Below are 25,778 nucleotides of genomic sequence, written 5' to 3'. Positions count from 1 at the left end.
CATCCAAAAGCGCAATTCAGACTAATATTTTTTATTTGGAGTACTTAATAGAAATTAATGTTCCTTAATAAATAAATGTGAAACAGATACATTTACAAATAAGGCAGGGCTTTAACCCAGTTATGTGGTATAAAAGCTGGTATACATTACCAATTTAGAGGTAGGAACCTTCAACAGCTTGCTTCATGCGTTCAAGAGTTTAAAAAAAAAGGTGTGCTATACAATGACGTTACACACTTCACATATAATCACGTCACAGATCCTCGATGGAGCATTTTCCCCGTCTTCCCAGCTCGTAAAGCAGTATAAGCGCTGCAGAGTCCTGTGAACTTTTCTTATCAGCTCTTTGTTCTCCAGTGAGTTCAATGGCACCGAAATTCGGTATATGCAGAGTGATCTTTGACACAAAAATGTTAAAACCTATCCTTCTTTCGGAGCCAGAGCCAAATTCGACAGGAGACCTATTCAGAAAACCCTGATTAGTAAATTCCGGCACAAAAACTTATTTACATCACTGTATAGGCGTGATTGCCACAAGGGATTTAAAAAAAAAGGAAAATCTGTCGTTCACTGAATCACTTGGTTAAAATCCCAACCTTGACTGCTGCTGGGTTGAATCGAAAGTAGGCATTGGCCATTGCTGTTTTTTACAGAGGGCATATAGAGATGTTCGAGGGCCTCCTTTTTTCTTGTTAATTGTCACAACCACTGCAAGCAAGAAGCAACCAAATTAGAAAGACGGTTTCGTTAGATCACTTCAAAATCACTACAGATATGACTCTTAGAGCAATATTACAATAATTTACTGTAGATCACAGAAGGGGCACATACTGCTTTCATTTGCCATGGTAACATGCCAAGTGGACCACTTTTTTAACTCTTAAGATGTGCCAATGTAAATTCAGAACAACCTATATAGAGTGATGCCTACCTGGAGCAGTGACATCTGTAGAATCCTGAACAACTGTGGTATCAGTTGTCTTTTTCTTTTTTGAGGATGGTTCATTCAAATCTTTACCAGACGATTGCCTGCAGATGCTGATATCCATGTCTTGGATATAGGAATCGTCAAATACCATTTCATGATTCTTCTTTCTAGATACATGCCGAAAGTGTGAAATACCTCTTACCTGTTATATTAGAAAAAAATTAAAAATAAACAAATAAATAGATAAAAATAAGAGCTGAAAGAGACCTCGTGTCTACATGCATGGTGCATATACATTTCCAAAATTTCTTTCACAATCCTTCGTTATTTCTACGAGAAAAAACAGAAGCGGTCTATAACTCAAAGTTTTTTTAAGCAGGGAAAGCTTCAGCCAAACCCAACTGAAACTGGGATTGAGGCCGTGTGACAAACTCCCATCACATCAACCTGAGACCGAGTCTGATAACTATGTTCATGTAATTTCATTTCCTTGTTTTTCTTACCATCAATATTAGTGTATGTCCATATTGAGTTCAATGCAAATTAAATAAAAACAGATTAGTAAAATGCATAGTGTTAAAATGATGGATAAAGAAGCCTTTCTTAAACCTACAATGCAAACAAAGTCAATTAACCAACTCAGCCTGAACCAACCCGAGGGAGCTTGGTTTTAAGCACTGAGTAACACGAATTCGGTTCTTGTAGATAATGATACTGGTCTGGGTCGAGTGCATAAAAGAACTCTGCTCCAATTAAAGCACAACCTGACCCAACTTGCCCTGAGTTTCAAACTTACACAATTTATTACTTTATTAATATGTTAAAAGCACTTGTGTTACTGTCAAGTTAGCAACCAAGGCACTGAAGAAAATCTGACACCTTTTGATCACCATATTCAGCTCTGAAATGGTTTCTGATGAAAGCAATGAGAAGTTTCCAATCATAATTTGTTTCGGCCATCTCTCACACAACTATATATAAAAAATATTAGGGTTTACAAAATATAAACTTCCTTAAATAATTTGGGATGCCCAACAGAAATGTCCCCAAAAAATCTTAACAGAATTAATGGCTTATTCTTTGCGAATTCGATCTCCCCATCATGGAATTCACAGTTTAACAATGTTAACAGTCAAAAACTTGAAAACGATTTTTGGCATGGTTAGAAATGTCCACATAGTTGATTCATTGTGAGGGGTTTGTCCCCCCCTCCCCCCTAAAATTCATTAGGTCCACTTTTGATTAATGGGAAACTGCGAGGAATCACAAAAAAATTGTAAGGTACTGCAATGGGGAGACTGATAACTTAAAGAGTCCAAATAAAATATATAAAATGATAACTTCAAGATGATCTTACTTAAGATATAACACAAATAAAATAACTAAATGACCAATGATGACGTTAAGGAGTTAAACATTCATAGTAGTGTGCAGTTAGCAGTGTGTTGTGTGTACTAATTAGCTATTCAGTTCTAATAATAAATACTGTGAGAGCGTGCAAACATTGAGATGAGCATCAAACCTCTAGATCCTTCAATAACTGAAATGCTGCTTGTCCTTTTGCAGCCTTTTTGCTCTTATCACGTCCCTCTCCTTTTAGAAGAACATCCTTTAATTGAAGCCAAAGTTCAATGTGAACTATTTCTTCCTCTATTGTAGATGTCTCTCTTATAAAATACCCAAGATGACTGCATAATTCATTTAGTTCGCGGAAAGGAGGTAACTCGAGTTTCTCAGGCGTAACAATAGGAGAAAGCAGTGGCTCGAATATCCTCCAAACTTCATCAAGGTTAAATCTGGAATCGATCAGTACAGCCCCTGCAATACTCTCTACTAGGTCTCCAAGAGCCTGTGATGAAAGAGATGCAGGTGAAAATGTTAATAAGATAATGTCAAATAACAAAATTACCAGCTAAAACTCTGAAAACGGCTAGGGATAGATCTGGTCAAAACATGTATCATGGAAGACATGCAAACCATGCCAAATGAATGTTGAGGTGATACCATAGCTTATAAGTCATATCATTTACCTTGGGACATTTAACCCTTTGGAGCAACAGATGATCATGCCCATCAAGTACAAACTTCACATATTCTGTTATTTGTTCTAAGAGCAAACCCGAACAATGCTGAAGATGTTGCTGCAAAGCGTGTTTGACAGAAGCTTTAGCAAAACTTTCATTATTAACAGAAGCTGAACGCAAATCAGTCAACTCCCCAGGGTCAATATCTGTGTGACTTTGAAAGAGATACCATGTGATAAGTAGGTCCAATACAGAATCACCCAAAAACTCAAGCCTCTGCGAAAATTCCAAGGAAAGCAACTCAACAAACAAAATGATTGCCACCGAGTTTAATTTATTCAAAAATACAGATATCCAAAAGAACGAATTAACACACAAATTTCCACATTTTCAAATAAGAGATAGTTTCTTACAAAAATTTGGTTTCACAAATTCTAATATCAAGAGAATTACAAGCATTGTCATGGTTCTTTAAAGGTGAGGATGAGTAGATTTCTGTGAGGATGATCTCTGTGATGGGGAGATAATCTTCACCGAAAATTAGCCTTTAATTCATCCTCAAGGTGGCACTGGTGTGAGGTTGCATTGGTGTGTTTGTGTCTTCTCCATATAGAAAAAAAACCCTTGTGAACTAGTTAAAGCTATGAAATAAGATTTATAAGGTGAAATATATGGGATATTGATAGAATTTTACGGCATATCACTCGAATATCACCTATTGTTCTCATTACATATCAGGAGATATTCTTTGATTCTCAAACCCCAAATGTCAGAAATTGGACGAGATATTAATGAACCAAAAAATTACATCCCTTTCTGCATCTATATAGAAAATCAGTGCTCAAGTCAAAATCAAGCTCGATCTATGAATACGAGACCAACATCATGATAGCGACTCTTCATGGAAAGCTCTCAACAAGATCTTTCAAATGAAACTACTAAATTTGGGGATTCAACTCAAAGCTAATTGGCAATGAGTGGAAGAGTCAATGTGGAATTATAAACGCCTCCTCACGCGTGTGTGGCGTATCGTGATCCAAAGTAGACAATTTTAAATGGGTGAGATGGTGTACATGGGCCCTTTGGTCCAGACAGATACCCCATATCATATTAAATTTCGGCATCCAACTCTAAACCAAATGGCATTGAGTAGAGAGCCCCCATGATTTGTAAATTGTTATGCGTGGCTTTAGATACCCGATAAGGGATTAGAATCTCAACATAAACGAATGATGGGCCATTTCAAAATATAAATTTGTACAAGTAGCACATTTATGAATTCCTGCAATAATTCACCTAATTAACGTAAGTATATAAGAAAGAGCTGTATATTATTTAGGAAGAGAGACAGATTGGCATGCATACTTTCACTGTATTACCTGATAACAATAGCTAAGCCCTTGTTCTTGCTGAGATGCATGTGTTATGGCCTCCAATAACAGACCCTTGGTGGTAAAGCAGTAGTTGAGCTTTGATTCTAACACATTGAGCACATTGGATTCTGGCGTGTGATGCCACAAAGGTGCATTGGAAATGGCCTTGTCAATTAATGTAAGATCAAATTCTGCATTTATACCCAGCCATTTCATGATAACAATAGCAGCAGCTAATCCACCACCAACGTAGTAAGCTCCAATCAGTGCTTCAACACAATCTGAAATGGTCTTAGAGCACATCCACCTGTGACCTCTATCACAAGCCTTTCCAACTACAGTTTTCGGATCTTCAGTTACAAATTGACTTTCCAAAGGCACATCAGAAGTATCCACCCCACAATTACAAGGAATAGGGAATATAGAACGCTGCCCTGGAGGAACCCATCGGCGGGGCTCAAATGCACTGTCTCGTATGTAACCCTGACAATCAAAATTAAAACGCAACATGATGGACAAGTGACAACAGTCAAAACATTTTGAAAAATGCATATACTTCAGATTACATCAATTGAAATTGGAAAAGCCTATATCCTCCACATGTTGTTCATCGAGCCCTATCCTAACATAGAAAAGTAGTGTATATTCCCAATCACACAGGGACTTATTTGACACCAGTCAAATGCATCAACAATAACAGTTAGTTTTAAAATATAAAGATTGCATACCTGTAACTTGCGATTGGTTCCTAACTTATAAAGTGTCGAGTTGCAAACAGCAAATGACCTGAGTGCTGATAACTGGCCTTCATGTTTCTTTGGATATTTTAGATAAAGAGTGCAGCTCACAACATACTTTAGTACAGAATCCCCCAACAACTCCAAACGCTCGAGAGAGAAGTCTTCACAGCATCTAAGACTTGTCAGTGCTTCCAGAATCTGGGTAAGTTAAGTACAAACAACTTCATTAAAGTATTCAACTGATTTATAAACAAACATCCAAAAGGAAGGGCAGAAGTTATCCAGTAAAACAAACCAGAGAGCTCGATATGTGGCAATTGTTAAGACCACAAGAAATTTCTTCTCGAAGCTGTATGGCTAGCATGAGGGACTCCAATCGGTGCATCAAAGAAGGCAACAAGTAAAATGATTTTATAACACCTATTGATACGTCGATAGAAACTAAGAGTTCTGCAGGCATGTGAACGAATGCTAATGTTTTCTCTGTAGCCATGCCCCCTGTACATAATAAACAATAGTCACACACATTATTAAAAACATGTCGAGAAAAATCTAACAGTCTTGCCACAGATTTAACAAATGAATCATTTTTGTTTATTTCACATAAACATTTGTTTGAGACCTTTTTCTTTTTCTTGTTCTTTTCCTTTTCAGATGGGTCTTAGAAAAGTAACTCCTGAGGTTTTAAATATAAGGAAACTCGAAGTATATTTTAAGCAACACATGATGTATGCTATGGACTATGGTCATCGTAGTTTCATGCGATGAATATACATGAGGAAACGGTTGTAAGCTTTTTTTTCTGGTAAAACAACAATTTTATTAGTCAATGTGATAGACTGGATCACACAAACCTTCAACAAAATCTCTTATCAGTTGCGCTATTATCAAGCAATCACATTACATCAATTGACATCAATGACAACTTTATCCCACCAAAAAATCGAATCATCAGGCTTAATGTTCTTCATGGCAGGTTGTTATCTTTTGCCCAGTAAAACAATAATTTTATTAAAATTGATTTGAAGTGACAGAGTATGTCTCTCTAAACCCCAAAATTAATTACAATGTCACTTTGAGTTGAAATGGTACTTTAAATTGCTCACAATCCTTTCGAAGGGTTCAGCTTTGTCTAAAAATCTTCCTTTTAAAGTATGGTAATGCCAAAAGATAAGGCAGTCATAACTACGTGAAGCTTTCTCTATTACTAACATCAGTAAGAAGAAGGTGATTCTTAGAAGTATAACCTTCCAGTATATTACCAGTTCGCAGTATCACTACTACAAACAAGCCGTAACATGAGAAAAAGTAGAGATGATGAAATACAAACAGTATGCACCAATACATCACCCAAAAAGGATCAAATGATTGCAAATCGGCAGAAACATCATACAATTCCAATACATCAGTAAAGTAGGATCTGATTATTGCAGCAACAACAACAACAATAAATAAAAAAATAAAAAAATAAAAACTGGAAGTCATACTGCAACATATCTAAACAACTTTTGAGGATTCAATTACTTAATGGATTTCCAAGTAACTCGCAACCATCATTCTTAGTCTCTTAGAACAACATACCACCCTCACCTTATTACTTGTCTTCTGCAAATAACATTTGCAGGCAAGATCTAGTGCAAATAATCAGCATACAGATATGACATAGATAACTACCTCAATAAATAAACAGTATGAGAGGTGATGCTACTTCATAAAAAGTAAACAAAATTTACATTTTAATTACCTATGTCATTTTTCATAATTTCTTCCAAACTTGGACTTCAATCTATGGACTCAACATACATAATATACTAATGGCCTGAATATGTACAACCTAGAAGTACCGAGGTGTAAAATAATTTTGACAGGTCAAATGAGTCAATAAAAATGACATGCACCACTAGGAAGATTCAATGCTGTCAAATGATTACTAAATATACCATAAAGCAGACCTTCATTTTTCGAAACTTCATTTCTTGGCCTTGCAAGAAGGTTGTGTGCCTTGTGACTTTGCTTTAATCTCAACAAAGGCTGTCCCGGATACCGCAGCACAATCCCATACCTAAAGAGGTTTAAAGTTGGAGGGTCATAAACTACCTAGCACACATTAAACAGCTGAAAATATCATAATCTACCTACTTTTTGTCAAAATATTCCCTGAAGGAACTATAAGTTGATGGACCTGCATCAAACTCTCCATCAAATGAACTCTCAGCAGACTTCTCATTCATAACTTCAAGAACGGAGTAAATCCTTCCAGTATGGATGGCCAAAACTACCATCTCTGGAAGATTCTGTGCAAGCACTGAAGTATTAGCTAAGAAGATGAATTTGGAGTTCTTGCACTCTGCCTCATCATGGGCTCTGGTTGGTAAATGCTCAACCGCTGAATAATGTTCTTTCACAAACTCAATTGCTGAAGAACATGCATTAATCCCCCCAATTTATTTCCAGAGAATCACGAATTGGGATGTGGGACTCAACGGGGAGAAGCAAAAACATATTTAAATTGCTCCACAATAATTTGTTTTCTTTCATGAGCAAAAACTCTCGGGGTGTTCCAGATGACCTGGATCCGATAAACAATTTCCCAAATATACCATTGAAAAGAAATTCCTGGAAAAGTTGCGCATATTTCACCTAATATTGGACAAAAAAAAAGTTACCAAACATATAATTGAGTGTTTTTTTCAAATTAAAAAAACAATTAGAGTTCAATGCTGTTGCAACTAAACCTGATCGGCATTCAAATGGAGCTGCCCACACGGGGAAACAGAAGACTTCACAAACTTGTCAGTCAAGAAAAGTTCTATCTCAGCATTTGCTACCTCATCATCAAGGTTTGCCTCAATCAAAAGAACAAAACCAGAATAGAATTCATCAGCCAGGCTACAGGAGAAATCTATCCTATATGCATGCAGAGAGATGCCATCAGTTATGTCTCCCCAAGATCCACATAAAGCACGGGCAGTGGTAGTTCCATGTAACTCTTTCCTTTTTGTTGTTCCTTCAAAAGCAATGAGATGTATTAGCATGTATGATGGAGGGCACAAACACATCAAAGAATAATAACTCAACTGAATAAACGCCCTTAGTTAATCAGACCGAACTCCAACATCATTTTGTGGCATGTCATACTTATGTTACCAAAGGGTTGATATTGATAGGCCACTGCAATCTAAGTATTATATATATATATATATGAACCAGATACACATGATCAAGTTCAAATATAATTTTTTTTTAAATATCCTAGCACATTGACTTGTATGGCGGCTTAATAAATAACAAGGATATATCTCAGAAATCTGTCAGTTTCATCAGTATTTCTCCACCAAAACCATGCTATGGTCTACGTTTTTCTGCAGAATGATTCCATGAAAATCATCTTGGCTATAAATCTGGACACATTGCGGACAAAGTGCGCAACCAAAATCTTGGTCATTAAGTTATATCAGGAGAAAGTCTAAACTGACATTCAAACATGATAAGAATACATTCCTTAACAGAAGGGACAAATATTCCAACAACCCATGCAACTATTTTTGGAAACAAAAGGTGGAGAGTAGATCTAGTTAAAATAATTTGAATAACTACTTACAATTTCTTCAGTACACCAGATGAAAAAATTACTCTATGCTAATCCAAATAGAAATAGTTCAAAGATAGGGATGTTCAAATTCCTACCTACACCTGAAGAATAATCTCTATTAACTTTGATGGTATCATCAGCTGAAGGTTCTTCGACACTGGGAAGAAGATGGTCATCAAGTGCCCCTGATCTGTGCAGTTCTTTACAAGCCTCTAAGCATGCAAGTTGCTTAGCCCGGTGGGTATTTCTGGCTTGCTGCCCAGTCAATTTTTGTATGGGTGCACTAGGAGGTAGAGTCAATTCACACTCATATAATCCTCCAGATAATATCATTTGAAATTTTGGCTTTGGAGTGAAGTACCTACAGCAAATATTGATTAGTTGCGTCATTAATGTATCATCTATGAAATGACCGAGAAAAATAGAAATCATACATATCCCCTGGGAGCTTTTCGCAATATCTAAAGATGAGGCTAACACATGAATCTGCAGTAACTGATGCTCCAGTGGACCTCACAACATACATATCTGGTTCCTCTGTATCACATACTTTGGATATACAAGCATTTGGGTCTCTGGTCAGAGCAGAATCTGTCATAGAATGCTCACTCCTGATAAGGTCATATAACATGTCCCTTTGCTCGATGTTCCCCCTGTGGATAGGTGTAACGTTAGACCTAGAAGATTGTGTACCTTAATCAGCCCTAATAATTATGGTTCACCACCAACTAGAAGATGTGTTGATATAATATCATATCACATATCTTAAAGCTACGCATAAAAATAAATAAGTCTTGGGGCCTCTCCACTTAAAACCAATTGGTTTTAATTTGAATGTCCAAAACTTTCAAAAGAGTATAATAGGATTGAGGAAAGGAAGAAAAAAAAAACATAAATAAATCACAAACAGGATTAAATGAGATTCCTGAGTCTAATAGGAACTCGCAGAACTATACCTTTCAAGCATAAGGACATATCGGGATCCGTTTTGTCGAGCTCTACCGCGTGACTGGACATAACTACGAACTGTTTTTGGCAAGTCAAACCTTATTACACAGGAGCAGCTTGGTACATCAATTCCTTCCTCCAACACATCGGTAGTGAACAGTAAGTTAACCTATATAACATGCTTATTAAGTTGATAACTATAAACATAAGAAGGTTTGACTTAAGCTTACAGTTACTATGGGAATGTTTGATATAATTACAGGTTGACTTTCTAACTTTTTTAACTTATTTTTTAGTACCTTCCCACAGCGAAATGATTCCAATGTTTTCTTCTGCATCGTTCGTGTAAGTGCATCCACCGATGCACCCCCTCCAGTCAGATATGAAACAGTCAAATGAGACAGAGAACTGACTTTCCTCATGAATCTCTCAATTACTTTAGCTGCTATAATTCTTTCCACGAAAATGAGGCATCGTAGCTCCCTAGACCCGCTGAATAATGAAAATTTGGTGTTATCAATGCAGCAAACAAGAAGGGATTGAAATTACAAGGTGAATAGTTAAGGTTGTAAGTTATCTTACCCCAGTAATTGGAATATTTGAACGAGTTCATATAGCTTAGGAGATATATAACCCATTGTGATTGCCTTTAAATGGTCAAAACCCATGTTGAAAAAATGTTCATAGTCTGAAATTCAGGGGCTAGCATTAGCATCCGATGCATCGATTGTCATAGATAATGCAATTCAAAAAAATGTATCATGGTAGTAACGCTTACTATCAGAAAACTGATTAAGCAATGAAAAAATTGGCAATTGGCACTGCTAATGTTGCAATTGCATCAAGAAAACTGACGCATGATATCCCTTGCCACTACATTTTCACTACTTGTCAGTTATCACATTATGAAAGAAAGTAGCCTTGTGTTTCCATAATGCTAAATCAATGAACCTCCTAGGCATGTGCCCACCAAGCAAAAAGGGTTTGCAAAATTTATTGTTTAGAGAAATTCAGGTCACAATAAAGCACAATAATGGATTAATAGCTGGGAAAGAAGATATTGAGGCAAGATAACAGAAGGGTTAATGGCAGGACAGGTGAGAAGATAATAAAGAGTCCTGGAGCCATGAAAAACTAATGCGGATATTGATATGATGCTCCAGATGAAAAGCCAAAAGACACTCCTTTACAGTGTCGTTTAGACAATATGACAAAAGAAGTTAACAACATCAGAGATGGTGTACGGTGTATTTAGAGAAAATAAATAACTCAAATACAGTTGCATCTGCAATAAACCATTTAATTTGATACATGCAATCAGCGAGTTATCAAGTACAGGGAGGTAAATCATATACTAACACAAACAACAAGGATGCAAAGATGCAGCATCTAGTAAACATCACAAAACTTATATAACTTTCAACCTAAATGATTTATTGCAATCATACCATGTGGCAAAGACTCTTCAAATATGTGTAGAACATCTTCAAGAAAATTTCTACACAAAACAAAACTGTTTCTGTACAGTTCACATTCGTCTTTGGAGTTTGAACGAGCAGTTTCTGCACAGACTTTAGCAGCCTACCACAGCAAAACATCACAGTGAACATCAAACAAACAGATCAAGAGACAAAAAAATAAGTCATGAACACATTAAAACACATTCAAAAGTAAAGATGACGAGGATTAATATAGCTCAAAGGAGTGATCTCACAAAAAACTATCACACGCATAAAGATATCATCCAGAATAAGAGTATAAGTTTTCTCCTTACAACTGAGGATCAGCAAGGAATCAGAATTTTTATGTTGTTACCTTTCAAGTCAGCGTATGTAAGACTATTCACACCTATTTTAAAAGCCCAGGCCCAGTAAAGTTTACAAGTAAATCAAGCAGTAATTTTGAATATAGATACACACAAATTCATACCCAATAAGTCTACAAATTGTTTTTGTTCTTATGTACTTCCCATATGGCTATGTGGATGCATTTTTAAACGGAGAAGTACATCTGCAGGAACTATTCCTGGGAAGCTGGGCCTAAGTAATAGAGTAATATTTTTCACAAAGAGGCCCATGTTGATGCTTAACCAGAAAAAATGAGAGAGCTTCTCTCACAAACTACTAGAGCCTCAGATTACCACTTTCAAGTTAAATGGCAGATAATAACTAAATATCACAAGACGAAGAGTAGGAAACACACTAAATGCAAGTAGGTAAAACATAGGAGATAGGACACATTACTAAATAGTGAAGGGAAGTGTGTTTGGAGTAGAGAGTATTAATTTGCGTACTGGTAGATTGATGGGAAAGCGAGGAAATTAAAGATTGTCTGCTTTCCAAAATGACTACTGAAATAATGGATTCTGCATCCGATGCTAAATCCGAGAGATATAACGGACTCTGCATCCGATGCTAAACCCAAAGCAACTTTCTATATCCCTTCTTCATTTGGAGCATAGATATACATATTATGGCCAATAGAAGTTGTGAAAGTCAGAGACTGTGCCTGTTTAATAAAATGGTGTTAAACCTACTTGACTGTCAAGTGTTTTAGATTTTCTTAAAAGCAACAAATAGACCAAACTTTTTTTATCAGCATAATGTTATTCCAAATTACACAAAATCCATATATGGCAATCACCTGCTATGTAACAGCACTAATTGCCCTACTTATTCTTAAAGGCTAAAACCAAAAAGATTGATACTTACGATACACACACACATTCTCTGAGGAGGACAATTAGATCCAAAGGAGGTCCTCCTCAAGAACAGAAAAGGCACAAGTAGAACCATTCGTCTATTATTTGGTTAAAAATGTAAAGCGTAATCAAATTACTCTATACTGGCCATGATAAAAAGTGGTTTAGTGTCAAAATCTAAAATATCAGAAAATTAAACTTAGCTCTGGCTTCAACATTGTGAAGATATCGGCATATCGCTAACAATATACATTATAATATTTTCTTTTGCATACCTCATAAGCACATAAAAAGCCTAGACCGTCTAGGCAATGCAATATCTTTGCATGGTAGCTCAATAGTTTCTTTCTCAAGGCCTTAAATGTTTCGTCCGTGTCTTTGTATTGACTTGGCAACGAACTTTGCTTATTGACCAGCAAGTCATCAAACTGCTCAGAGAAAAGAGCCATGTCAGAAATTTTTTGTTAGTAAAACTTCTTTCACGTGACAAGTGAATTGAGAAATTATGGAGTAACCTTAGATCGAGAAGATCCCAACTTCTCTTTTAGTTCTTCATGGAAGAAGAGGATACTGTTATAATATCTTTTCTCTTCAACTGGTGAGGGAACAAAACTTTCAAGTTCAGTTCTGTCCTCAATTGTATAGATCTGCAGAGTTAAACAAGTAGGAACTTATGCATTGAAGCGTACAAACTGCTGCACAATATGTCAAAATGTAAAGGGGCATAAAATTAAGTATAGCCAATGCAAATGTAAATATTATTAGAGCAACCTTAGAATCTAATATGCTTTCAAGTGTTGACACTTGATCCTCACAATCCATGGCGGATGAGACACCTGATACGCATATGCACATAACAACACTATCAGAACCTTTCCTAGTAACCAAAATAGATAAAATAAAAGGGTCAAATTTAGCAGGAACAAAAAAAAGAGAAAGATGAAAAAGAAAGCACGTGAAATTACACCCAGGATAGTGAAATTAGATGCATGGTAATTAAACTCAAATGCCCATCATTAAATTCAAATTTGAACACCCTAAACAGAACAAGGGTCAGATAAAAATTTTATCTACTTTCAAGAGTTCAAGCCATTAGAGGATGTGTAGCTTATTGAAACGAAGATGAAGCGTCAGGATTAATCTAAGTAAATAAAATAGATCAAGGATCTTGCCTTTCCTTATAACAGGGGATGCAGTCATTCCAAAAATCTTTGGTTTGTTACTGTACTTGTGGTAGAACTCCTTCAGAAAATATAAGTAAAAGAAAAAGGTAAAACCGGATTAAAATTAAAACCAAAATAAAGCAACTTATCAGTAAACATTTATAGAGAAAAGGAGTTTTGTAGCCTCCAATGTGGCTTATACCTTCATAATTTTGGTATATGGATGGTTTCCGGTTGCACGATGACATTCATCAAACACCAAGAGGCATACCAATTTCAGACTCAAGAATGCCTTCCTCAAAGCATCCAATAAAATCTGTGGTGTCATTACCAAAACCTGCATAATATAAACGGAAGTCTACTCAATAGGGAGAAGTGAAATACAACCTAAAAGGGTTAGAAATAGATAGTGAACGAAATACATGTCTTGCACTGTCCCGTCCCCTCCAGCATAAATCCACTCAACACACACACACACACACACACACACACACACTGCCAATCGGCTCAACCAGACCGACAGACAGACACACACACACACACAGGGAGAGAGAGAGGGAGGAATTACGTCGTTTTCATTAGCTTCCGTCTCCCAGCGCATTGAGTCCCATACATCAACGCCTTTCTCACCAAAATACTCCTCCACGTTAAGGTCTGTATGGGATTTAATAACTTGAAATTGCTGCAATGTGTAACAAACATTCAGTACTATGATTAAATCCAGAAAAGGAAGCAGCACAACTAATCATAATTGCAGGCAACTCAATTTTACTAATACCAAGAAGAAAACACGGACAAAACATTACAAAAACATATTTAAATAAAAAAAATTTAAAATAAAAATAAAAATTAAGAAGTGAGTGAGACAGTGAGAGAACAATGCAATGCATGCAATTAATCACAAACTCCAGACTCCAAAACAAGTAACATTTAGCTTAAAAACTTAATAACAAATCCCATTCATAATACCTGATTAACAAGATGAACAGTAGGAGCAAGAAAAATAATCAATTTCTTCTCTTTCCTTTCCTTCAAAACCATTCCCACTTCTTGAATCAACATTACAGCTATCATAGTTTTCCCAGCACCCGTATCCAACACAGCTATAGTATTCCTCCTTCTCGCCACCTCATACACCTTCTTCTGATAACTACAAAACCATTAAAAAAATATCATATAAATTAATAATCTTTTTAACAATATATACTGATAAAAAAGAATCTAAAAACAAACACAAACCTTCTGGGATCAAAACTTTTAACAGAATGAGTCTTAAAAACTGGTTCTTGACTAACAACAACCATCTTGGTTTGTGATTGCATGTCTTCAAAACTCCTTTTATTTTTACTATCATTATTTTCTGCCATTATGGATGAAATCTTTTAGAACTAAAACAAGACCAAGGAATAAAGCAAGGAATGTGTGAAAAAAATAATCTTTTGCTGTTCACTTTCAATGCATTGATTCTCTTTTTCAGTTTCTCTTGAAGAAAAAAAAAATATATAGGAAATTCGAGCGCCAAGGACAGTGAAGTTAGTACGGGTCTGTTTTTTGGTTTTTTAGAAGTGTTTGGGAAGACTTGAAGTACATGCGTGTGTTTACTGTTTACACGGGGATGGTAGTTGGAAGTACTTTAGATTACTACCAATTAGATACTGCCATGTGGAAATCTTTTTCCTTTTTCGGTAATTTGTTTTTTCTTCTCGTACTGAGAATTTAGAAGTGCAGTAAACTGAGATAGAAATTTAGAATGTGGTTTTTAACTTTTCACACCTACAAAGTCAACTCGAAGTAAAGAGGATTGGTGTGATTAGCTGGTTGACTGTAATTGGTCCACTTCAAAAGTAGTGCAAAATTGGTTAAAAAATTTGGTGTTTTTTTTGTTTTTCTCCTAAAGATGCTCTTATTTAGTTATTCTACACCTTCACAAAAAACTAGTAGCATTGTGAAAAATAAACAAAAAATAATATTCAGTGCACATATATATTTCTCAACTTGTTTGTCATCCACAGTTATTGTTAGACTTGTTGCCAATTTCGTTATTCTTGCTTGCAATAATGTCACTAGTATATTTGTTTAAATACTCTATTTGTTGGAATCATACTTCAACAATATAGACAAATTAAACAAAACAAAACTTTATTTATGGATAACAATATGAATAAAGAATATGGAATTTTACATAATAAAACAAATAACAATAAAAAAAACTACTCTTGATGATTGAGGATTGTAAATGCAATGTTCTAAAGTAAGTATAACGTAGTAAACTATCTTATTTCACCCCTTAGTATTCGAGGGGTGTCTTTGGGCAATACGATCAAAATATGCAATGACTTTGTTTTCAAGTGTCATCTTCCCAAGATACAACAATCAATTGCTTCAAAATCATAGCATCACAACTTCAAAACTTTAGCGAACTTTTTAATGGATTATTGTACTCTCAATGAGACTTTATATATCAACAAGGAAAAAATATATTGACGTTTTTGTCATTCTCAAAAGTTATTTCCTCTTATTTATAGATCTTTTTTGAGCGTTTTATGAATTAACGAGACAATAATTTAAATAAAACAAAAATGCCTCTTCAAAAAACCACTATATGTATGTTCCAAGAGTCATTTTGTATTTTTATTATATTTGTTTAAATACTCTTTGTTGGAATCACATTCTAAGAATGACAATTATCAATAAAATATGAATAAACATATGAAATTTTACTTTTTGATAACTGTATGTGAAATCCGAAAATAAAAACTAAGTCCCAACCATACAAATCTAAGTCCAATCCTCATAACCATATAATATTCAATATATTCCTATGTCTATTTTGTTGGGGAGTGAGTTTGAACTCTTTATATTCAACTTGGATTCCAAAATGTGTACCACTAAACAAATTTATTTAAATTTTTCAAATACACAATCTTCTATACATATGAGACTACTTTCTATTCACACTTAGATTTTCCAACAATTTGTTTTCTCAAACCATTTTGCATCCACTCCCATTGATAATATCAGAAGTGTAAACAATAAGAGACAAATACATGTGGATTAAAATAAACACACGCTAGTATATACCCATTGAATTCTAATAAATCAAACACAATAAGAGAAAATGAGTTTGTAGTTGAAGCGTGCATAGCATAAGTTTGTAAATGAACCACGTAGTAACGTAGATATTCATAACTAAGAGTGACTCACCCGAACAATGAGATGCCCACTCTTTTGGGTCATTATATGAGAGAATGACTATTATCGTGAGAGAAAACATAGGGAAGATTGTTATAATTAAAGTCACACTAAACAATAATCCTATTTAGGTTATAGATTATTCCGTTGAATAAAATAGGACATAAAATTAAGTCACGCATTTTTATTTAAGTCAACATAAAATACCATACCAAAATTGTATGCTAAACGGGATGATAATTACAAAACAAATTAAGCAAATTGAAATCAAATTTCAAAACCCATCATCAGGTTGTCTGTAGCTTTTGATTAGATACAAAATCACGAAAGTCACTAATGTTTTGTTTTAACTACAAGGAGAAACTCTCCAACACATGGGGGGAAATAATCTTAAGGCCACATTTTTTTTAACCCCTCATAAGGACGGGTAGATGAAATATCAAGTATATTCTTGACGCGGAATTAAAAATGGTCCGGGTAAATGAAAGATCAAGTATATCCCTAACGCGAACTAATAAACAACCCCTAACCGTAACGACCCAATGTATATAGTATAATTGTATAAACAATCAATGTTCATATCTATTTAGTGTATGAACAATCATTGTTTGTACATTAACATGAATTATGAACAATCACTGTTCATATGAATAATCATTATTCATCACTGCTCGTATGATACCTATTTGGGGTCATTGTTCATATCCTATTTGGGGAGAACAATCACTATTCATACCTCAATATAATATATGATCAGTATGAATACTTACTGGAGTATGAACAATCATTGTTCATACGTTCATACCTATTTGGGGAGAACAATCATTGTTCATACTTTAACATGAGCTATGAACACTCATTGTTCATACTTATTTGGGGTATAAACAATCACTATTCATACATTAACATATATGAGTTATGAATAATCATCGTTCATATGAACAATCAATAGATGTTCATATTGATTGTTTATACCTATTTGGGGTATAAATAATCAATCTTCATGTTCATACATCGACATAATATACGATCAGTAAAAATATTTATTGGAGTATGAACACTTATAAAATCTTCAACTAGAACACCCTATATTTGTAAAATCTCATATGACCAAGCGATTGCTCTTCAAAAAAACATAATAAATAATCATTAGTTAAAAAATATATTTACTCAAGACATATATGAATATTGATTGTTCATGCCCAAAACATATATGAACAATAAATATTTATACCCAAAACAGATATGAACAATACGTGTTCAACAGTAAAAAACAAACAATAATCACTGTTCATACTTATTGGACTATGAACAATCATTGTTCACACTAAACAATCATTGTTCATACTAAACAATTATTGTTCATAACAATGGTTGTTAAAATCATTGTTCACACTGAATAATCATTGTTTATACCTCTAGTGGACTATGAATAATGATTGTTAAAACATTAACAACATGAGGAATGATCAATGAGAACACCTATTGGACTATGAACAATCATTGTTCATACCCCTATTGTTCACACTAAACAATTATTGTTTATACCTATTGACTATTATGAACAATGATTGTTAAAACATCAACAACACGAGGAATGATCAATGAAAACACCTAAAAACATCAACAACATGAGGAATGATCAATGAAAACACCTATTGGACTATGAACAATCATTGTTCATACCCCTATATAGGTAATTGTTCATACCTCAACAACTATTAATTTTGTTTGGATGTACTATGAACTTCTTTTGGAACTGATTTTCAGAAACTTTTTTTGAAAGTGTTGTCCAAGTTGAAAATTAATCACATTATACACTTGATTAATTGTTTGATTAACGTTAAAATTTTAGATGATACTGGTGGAATCGAACCACCATCACCTTTAGATATATCCAAAGTGCTTAGCAATTTGAACCAAACATCTAAATCATGCACAACCAATCATTAAAACAAAAATAAACAACCCCAAACAGTGATTTTGTCTCAAGACCAATTTCTTGTTTTAATTATCGGTCTCTAACTGTCAACGTTTTGTCTACTGATGTTTCGAGTTGATTACTAAGAAATAGATATCGGCATATATCAGATATATCGCGATATTTATTTTCTTCTTAACCAAGAAAACCTGTCTCGTATTTATAAAACCTAAATTTGAGGACGCATCAAAAAAAGAGGAGAATCAAAATGAGTCGAGGAAGTGGAGGTGGTTACGATCGTCACATCACAATCTTCTCACCTGAAGGGAGATTGCATCAAGTTGGTAAGCTAACATCACAGATCCATCTATAATTTTTACTCCATACAAAAAGTTTTAATCTTTTTGATTATCAGAGTATGCATTTAAGGCTGTAAAATCAGCTGGTATAACTTCAATTGGTGTACGAGGGAAGGATTCAGTATGTGTTGTCACTCAAAAGAAAGTTCCTGTGAGTATTATTATTTGTTTTATTGATCATGATTGTGTTATTTAAATTTGAATGGGGTTGAGTTTATTGGAATATTGGAATGTGTTTTTTTTGTCAGGACAAGCTTTTGGATCAAACGAGTGTGACTCATTTGTTTCTGATTACTAAGTACCTTGGATTACTAGCTACTGGCATGACAGGTATTGTTAAGTAGTTGAGCTCAGTTTGATCTCATAAAGCATTGGACATTGTAGATAAGTAAAGCTTGTGGACTAGTTCAGAGTTTACCCTTTAATCACGACAAGCATTGGTCCATATATGAATTTCGTGTCGTTAACTCTTAAGTTATGCACTGTGTAGTTAAATCGCTACTCGGTTGCTACTCGCTTGAAGAGCAAGTAGCGAGTAGGTGTAATTGGTCGGGGATTAATCGGACGATTTTTCATAACACTATATTTCTTTACAAATAATTATTAAATATATTTAACTTTGAAATACCAACATAATGAAGCCAATTAAGAACCCAATCAATCAATAAACAATTAAAACACTCAATCAACTAAAATAAATATGATTAAAGTGTAGAACTTTACAGAATCGAGGGTTGGTCGAATCGGTGAAATGTTGAGTTCAATGTTTAACATTGAAATAGTGAACACAATTACTCGGCTAATCGGGCCTAATCGGCCGAGTACTCGGGGAGTTTTTGAGCCCGATTGTGATCGGGGATTAAATTGTTAGTCGGGTTGGCTAAGCAACGAGTAGCGAGTACTCACCGATTTAATAACCCAGCCTTATGCATGATATTTTGCAAGTGAGAATTTGATTTACAAGGAATGAGAATATGATGTTTTATTTTTCTCATTTACTAGCTGATTCAAGGTCATTGGTGCAACAAGCAAGAAATGAAGCGGCTGAGTTTCGTATGAAGTGGGGATATGAGATGCCTGCAGATGTGCTTGCTAAGTGGTATTTCTTTCTTTCCTGATTAAAAGTTACAGTCCTTAAAAGTGCACTATCTCAGTGTCTCGCTTAGTGTTTGTTCAACTCATTGATCAACATATCTGTTTAAGGCCATCCCTGCATATCAGCATAATTTCCTGATTAAAATTCTCCTCAACTGAAATTGCAAACATCCTCAAATTTATGCAATGGTGGCAGAGTTTTAATTGTATTTGCATCTTTTTGGTTTAGTTCAGTCCTATCCAAGAGACTTTGCCAAATTTTATAGGTTACCATGCACAGCAGAAATTGATAACTTGATAGTCGAGTCTCCTTCTCAATAAGCTTGATAGGTTAGGGATGCTGTTCTTTTAAGAGGGAGCCGGACAATTTTCTATACTTGTATACTAGGCTCTTTCTTTCCATGTCACTTAGGGGACCAATGGGGATATGAGATGCATGTTACGTGTGTCTATTGCACACATAGTGGTTAAGACTTGGGAGGTTTGTCCCAAGGTCTTAGGTTCCATTCCCTCCTTCACCGGGGAACATGGGGATTTAAGGGATCAATTCTAAGTGAAAATGTTGTAGTGGTTAAGACTTGGGATTTGTCCCATACCATTCCCTCCTTCACCGGGGAACATGGGGATTTAAGGAATCAATTCTAAGTGAAAATGTTGTGCAATTTGATTCATACTACGTATCACAATAATCTCTACAGAAACACTCCTGAAAATGATATTTGCCTTACTATTTTGCAGGAAAGTAGCCTAGTTTTGACCTAGTTCAATAAATTAATTATTAAAGGAAAAAAATTGATGCCAATTAAAGTATGTCTTTCCTTTGTTCAACTGATCTTTTGAAATGAAAGAGTCATACAGTCTGTGAGGGTTAATTGTTGTTATATGTATCTGAACATATTTTACCACTATTTCATGTAATTGGTTCACACCATGATTCTTCTATGATCAAAATAATGCAGGATTGCTGACAAATCACAAGTTTATACCCAACATGCCTATATGAGGCCTCTTGGAGTAGGTTTGTCCCTCTCCCTTCTATACATATCTTGGTTTTTTACATTCAAACTGCTTTCAATTGATTATTCATTTGTTTTCTTCTAATTTCCATTGTTTTTCTTTGTAAAGCTGCTATGGTCTTGGGTATTGACGAAGAATTCGGACCTCAACTCTTCAAGTGCGACCCAGCTGGCCATTTTTTCGGCCACAAGGTAAGTCTTTCACTCCTCCAGTCAAATAGTTGTTCTAGATAGGAATTGATGTAGATTGTTAAGTTTAGTTTTCGAAATATTCATAATGATCTGATAAAAAAAAACTGTTATCCATGGCTGTGACACTTATGTAAAGCAAAATTTTATTAGTTGGCATGCTTTCTGGACAAATGGTCTGCCCATAGCACGCCTTGTGCTTCATATATTTAAATTATTTTTTTTCCCTCAATATAATTTGGCATAAGTAGCTTATTTTATTAAATTTTTATCGTAGAGTGATGTTCTGGTGAAAGATTGAGTAATATTGTAAGGGGGGATAGACTAGGTACTGTGTATAAGAGGTTTATTAATCAATGAAAGCCAGGGATGCTGTAATCCCCAAAATAAAATAAAATTATAGGGTGCGTCAGAAAATAGTAATTTCATAAAATTGGCATTTAGGTTGAGGCTATGGCATTTGGTTTTAAAATTTGGAAGTAAAGAGATCTCTACTGAATATTGTATTTTACTTTCACGAAGTTTCATTTTTCACCAAGGAAATCATTTTTCACAACGACACACAAATTTACTATAACATGTGAATTTACTGACTCTATCAAAACGGAGTAGCATATGTTCAGTAGTCATTTTTTGGGTTTTGAACTGACTTTTTAGCATATATAAGTTCATGTTCTGAAACCTTAATTTTAACTTGGTTGTCGTAGGCCACAAGTGCGGGTTTGAAGGAGCAAGAGGCTATTAATTTCTTGGAGAAGAAAATGAAGAATGATCCTGCATTCTCCTATGAGGAAACAGTACAGGTAAAAAGAAAAAGAAAACATATGGTTTTGTCAATTTTAGATTTCGAAACTGAAAATGATGCATCAGTTATTGGTTTTCTCGTAGATGCCCTGTGTTATTTATTTCTAGCCTAAGATAGGGTAATGAAGGAACTTGAGTTATGCCTTTAACCTTCTTGTTTCCTAGTTACCAGCAGTCAAATGGTATTGCATTTGCACACTTTTTGCGAATATCAGTGATGGCATTATATAGTACGATATTGTGTTCTTTTCCTTGAAGTTTAAGATGAATAAGTTGCTCTATGGACTTTTGTTAGTTATTGTTCTGGTACTGATAGTTTACCAAATGCGTCTAAAACACATGTATGGTGAATGTTATGTGTGTGACTATATGCTTTTGGTTTAAATGCCTATTTCCTAAGGTTGTCTTCTTTTCTCGTGTAGACTGCAATATCTGCCCTGCAATCAGTTCTGCAAGAAGATTTCAAGCCAACAGAAATTGAGGTAATGGTTTTCAAGTTTCCTTTGATGAATGTTATATTTTACATAAAATAGGAGCATCAACTGGAGGGGTGTTCTCTTGAACTTTTACCCTAGTTACAAATCGTTGTTATTCTCAAGTAAATAGCCTATCTTGTTGTGCTTCACAACCTTTTAAGTGTTTTTATAGTCTTTTCGCATTCCTTGAGAGTGCTTCTTAGTTCCTGTTTGTGAATTGTTGTCAACCAAATTGAAGAGATCAATTTGATCTTTAAGTAAATGTGAGTGAGGTTTGTGAACAAGGATTTTTCATTCACCATCCATGACTACTCTCTGAATAAAGGCTCTGAATTTGAAATTCCATGATTACTTTTATCAAGTCATTTGAGAATTTCGTCCTTGACATATATAACCCTTCCATGCCTACATTTGAGGCAGGAGGAACTGAGTCGCCTGTTTCATTGGGCCACTATTAACTTATTGATGATAATTTTGTACTGGATTCTGGTAGGTTGGTGTTGTGAGGAAGGAGAACCCAGTCTTCAGAGTGCTGTCGACAGAGGAGATTGATGAGCAGTTAACAGCCATTAGTGAACGTGATTGAGGGGGTCTCTGAGTCTTGAACTGCATAACAACGTATCTTGGAGTCGATTCAACAGGATATTTGCTCTTATTCAATACTCGTGATTGTAAACAATAACTTTTTCTTAAGATACAGTTTCTAAGGTTGGCCTGGCAGTATAACCTAGGGCGTTGTTGATCACAGCTTTGATTCCCAATATTTCCTTTCGGCCTTATATGCGTCTGTTCTTATGTTGGGGAATTACAACTATGCAGTTACCTTTGGCTTATAAACTGATTTTGGGCAATGTTTGCTGTGAAAAGCAGGAAGACTGTAATTCATGCAATCTACAAATTCTGAATGGGGCATTAGTTGCTTTAGTAGATGCGTTTTAGTTTTATCCGTACTATGAAATTACTCTACTAATTAGTTAAAACCGCTTCTCTGTTATTTAGATATAGGCTCAAAAGATACAAGGTACAAATTGTCATTTTTATGCTTATTCAATGTGAAGTTCTTTCACTTCATCAGTTGAAAACTAAGTCAAAATTTTATCGTTCTCTTTCTTTAGAAAGTGACAATTTGGAAGTTTGTTAGGCAAACTGCATTGCAATTTGATAGACGAAATGCAGTTGGGATGAAAATAAATAGGAGATAAGGATCAACGTAAGATTAGGTTATGGTCAAGGGTATGTATAATACAGGTTTGGGTTTGGGTCAGCCTAACGCCCTAACCCATAAAAATTTCAAAAAATAAAAAACGTAAGATTAGGTGATCAATGAAGCCCCCCTTCTTCCTATTTAAGGTTTCTAGGAGAACAAAGACCCCAAAAATGGTATGCTGTATTGCTGTGTACGCCATAACAAAGGCATATATCAGCAGGATCCCTTAAGCTCTAGTCGAGTGAGCCGAAGGGTATGCGGACAAAAACCAAATTGATTGGTTTCTGTCTATCCTCAACTTCTTTCTCATTTTTTCTTCGCTCCCAATACTCATTCTCCTGCCCCCAACTCTCTCTCTCTCCGCGGCTTGCCATGCAGTATACTAGTAAAAAATTATATCGTGCTATTCTTCAAAATGCCAACCTATAGATAAAAAAACATTCAAAATTGTTCCAAGCAAAGGAATAGAAAAAAAAGCCATTTAAATTTTGACAGTATGTCAGCATTCTATGGCAGAATCCTCAAAAGCAACGAATATTTTGTGATACTTCCAATTTGCAATGGTTCATTGGTTCCCAGCATTTTGTCAATTGTACTACACTTGTACTACACGTTATGTACTACACAGTTAAAGTAGAGGAAATATATGTTACGTAAAGGTGGTAAAACAACAACTGAATAGATCAAAAAATAAGATCCTTCTAAAACAGTTAACAAGATCTAGTGATTGCTTTCAACTTTAACATAATAACAAACAACTGTAAAATTTACAAACACAAATAAAAAAAACAAGAAGATGACAAACAACAAACACAAACACACATAATTAAGATTAATCTTCATCATCTTCAAGCACAAGCACATGGATTATCAAGCACAACAACTTCACCATCATCATCACCCCCACTCCTGAAAAGCAAATACCCAACAGAAAGGCCCAACACAATAGCAATAAAAACACCCCAATTAAATGACATAATTGCCAACATGAGAAAATAGCCAATGGCTGAATTAACCCCGAACAAAACAGATGAAGCCAATCTGGCAGGCTTAGTTTTAAAACTTAGTCGAGTAAGAAAAGGTGTTTCGAGTGATGAATTGGATGATTTGGACTTAGATATGATCTTGAATTTAATCCTTCGATCTTCCATGTATTGGTAGAAAATTGAAAAAAGGAAACACACGAGTAAAGAGAGTGAGTAGTTTAGATATGAATCGGTTTTCCATGAGTTGAATAGGATTGTTACGTTTATTCCCCAGTAAAAAGTCATGTGCATCATCTTTGCTGAAGAAGGTGATGAAGAATTGAGGGGAGATAAATTTTTTGTGAGAAGAAGAAGAAGAAGAAAGAGTAAAGAGTTGGTTTGGTTTGACCAATTTTAATACAAATCTGCCAGTGGACATTTTGAGGCTTCTTCAATGGGCTAGGGACCATGGACTCAATTTGCCTATGCCATAGCCTTAATCTTCTGGAAAAAAGGCCACTTAATTTTCACTCTCCAACTTGTCGCGTTTTACCACTTATTCCCTCTTAAACTTCATTTTAGTCAATTTTAACTCTGGACTTGTAAAACGTATCTAGTTCCATTTTTCCAGTTCATTTCCGGCACCTAAATAGTGATGTGGAATTATATTTTCTTATGTGGAATTTATAATTTTGCCACGTAAGAAAATATAATTCCACGTCACTCTTCAGGTGGCGGAAATTAGGGTTGGCAACAGGTTGGATTGGTATGGATATATGCAAATCCAAAACCGATCCGTTTTTCAACAATACATACCCAGAACGGGACTCGACCCGAATGGATATTTGAATTAGAGAACTAGAACCGAACCGAAAACTTTTTTTTTATTCCGGATCCAATCCGTTTCGAACCAATAAGCTCAATTTCAACCCGATGAACCAAATTTTTATAATTGGAATTCAATAAGGTACACAAATCCAAAAGGCATAATGAATGATTTGAAATCCAAAAGGCATAATGGAGGATTTTCCTTTAGATAGAAATCGTTTTTTTATTATGTAAAAAACATATCGTAATATTACATA

The 25,778-nt window shown here is 35.0% G+C and overlaps 2 protein-coding genes across 2 annotated transcripts; one reads left to right on the top strand and one right to left on the bottom strand.

The window, feature by feature from the left end:
* Positions 1-15: 15 nt before the first annotated feature.
* DCL3 (dicer-like 3) lies at positions 16-14,987 on the bottom strand. The gene is given in 26 exon segments (XM_086599709.1): positions 16-461; positions 597-708; positions 932-1,130; positions 2,451-2,777; positions 2,959-3,228; positions 4,332-4,808; positions 5,054-5,263; positions 5,361-5,563; positions 7,018-7,127; positions 7,205-7,504; positions 7,506-7,705; positions 7,801-8,072; positions 8,753-9,018; positions 9,092-9,310; positions 9,614-9,774; positions 9,905-10,097; positions 10,188-10,293; positions 11,054-11,186; positions 12,582-12,734; positions 12,822-12,953; positions 13,078-13,142; positions 13,479-13,548; positions 13,672-13,806; positions 14,038-14,151; positions 14,439-14,619; positions 14,709-14,987. Coding segments are annotated over 26 exon segments (4,944 nt in total). The 5' UTR covers positions 14,837-14,987; the 3' UTR covers positions 16-253.
* A 3,731-nt stretch (positions 14,988-18,718) lies between these two features.
* On the top strand, positions 18,719-23,445 carry LOC147506975 (proteasome subunit alpha type-6). The gene is made up of 9 exons (XM_086599710.1): positions 18,719-18,926; positions 18,998-19,092; positions 19,190-19,271; positions 19,944-20,040; positions 20,996-21,054; positions 21,162-21,244; positions 21,949-22,044; positions 22,468-22,527; positions 23,015-23,445. The coding sequence occupies exons 1-9, from the start codon at positions 18,851-18,853 to the stop codon at positions 23,105-23,107; spliced, it is 741 nt and encodes a 246-aa protein (XP_086455836.1). The 5' UTR covers positions 18,719-18,850; the 3' UTR covers positions 23,108-23,445.
* Positions 23,446-25,778: the final 2,333 nt, after the last annotated feature.

The sequence above is a fragment of the Coptis chinensis genome, chromosome 3 (assembly GCF_015680905.1).
Source record: "Coptis chinensis isolate HL-2020 chromosome 3, ASM1568090v1, whole genome shotgun sequence".
NCBI classification, from domain to species: Eukaryota; Viridiplantae; Streptophyta; class Magnoliopsida; order Ranunculales; family Ranunculaceae; genus Coptis; species Coptis chinensis.
Note: the sequence above shows the minus strand (reverse complement) of the source record. Positions and strands in the feature narration are given on the sequence as shown.

Excerpts from the sequence above, each read along its gene's own strand:
- LOC147506975 (XM_086599710.1), top strand. The coding sequence starts at position 18,851 with ATGAGTCGAGGAAGTGGAGGTGGTTACGATCGTCACATCACAATCTTC. Across the intron at positions 18,927-18,997 it reads AGGGAGATTGCATCAAGTTG|AGTATGCATTTAAGGCTGTA; the intron begins GTAAGCTAACAT and ends TTTGATTATCAG. Across the intron at positions 20,041-20,995 it reads GCAGATGTGCTTGCTAAGTG|GATTGCTGACAAATCACAAG; the intron begins GTATTTCTTTCT and ends AAAATAATGCAG.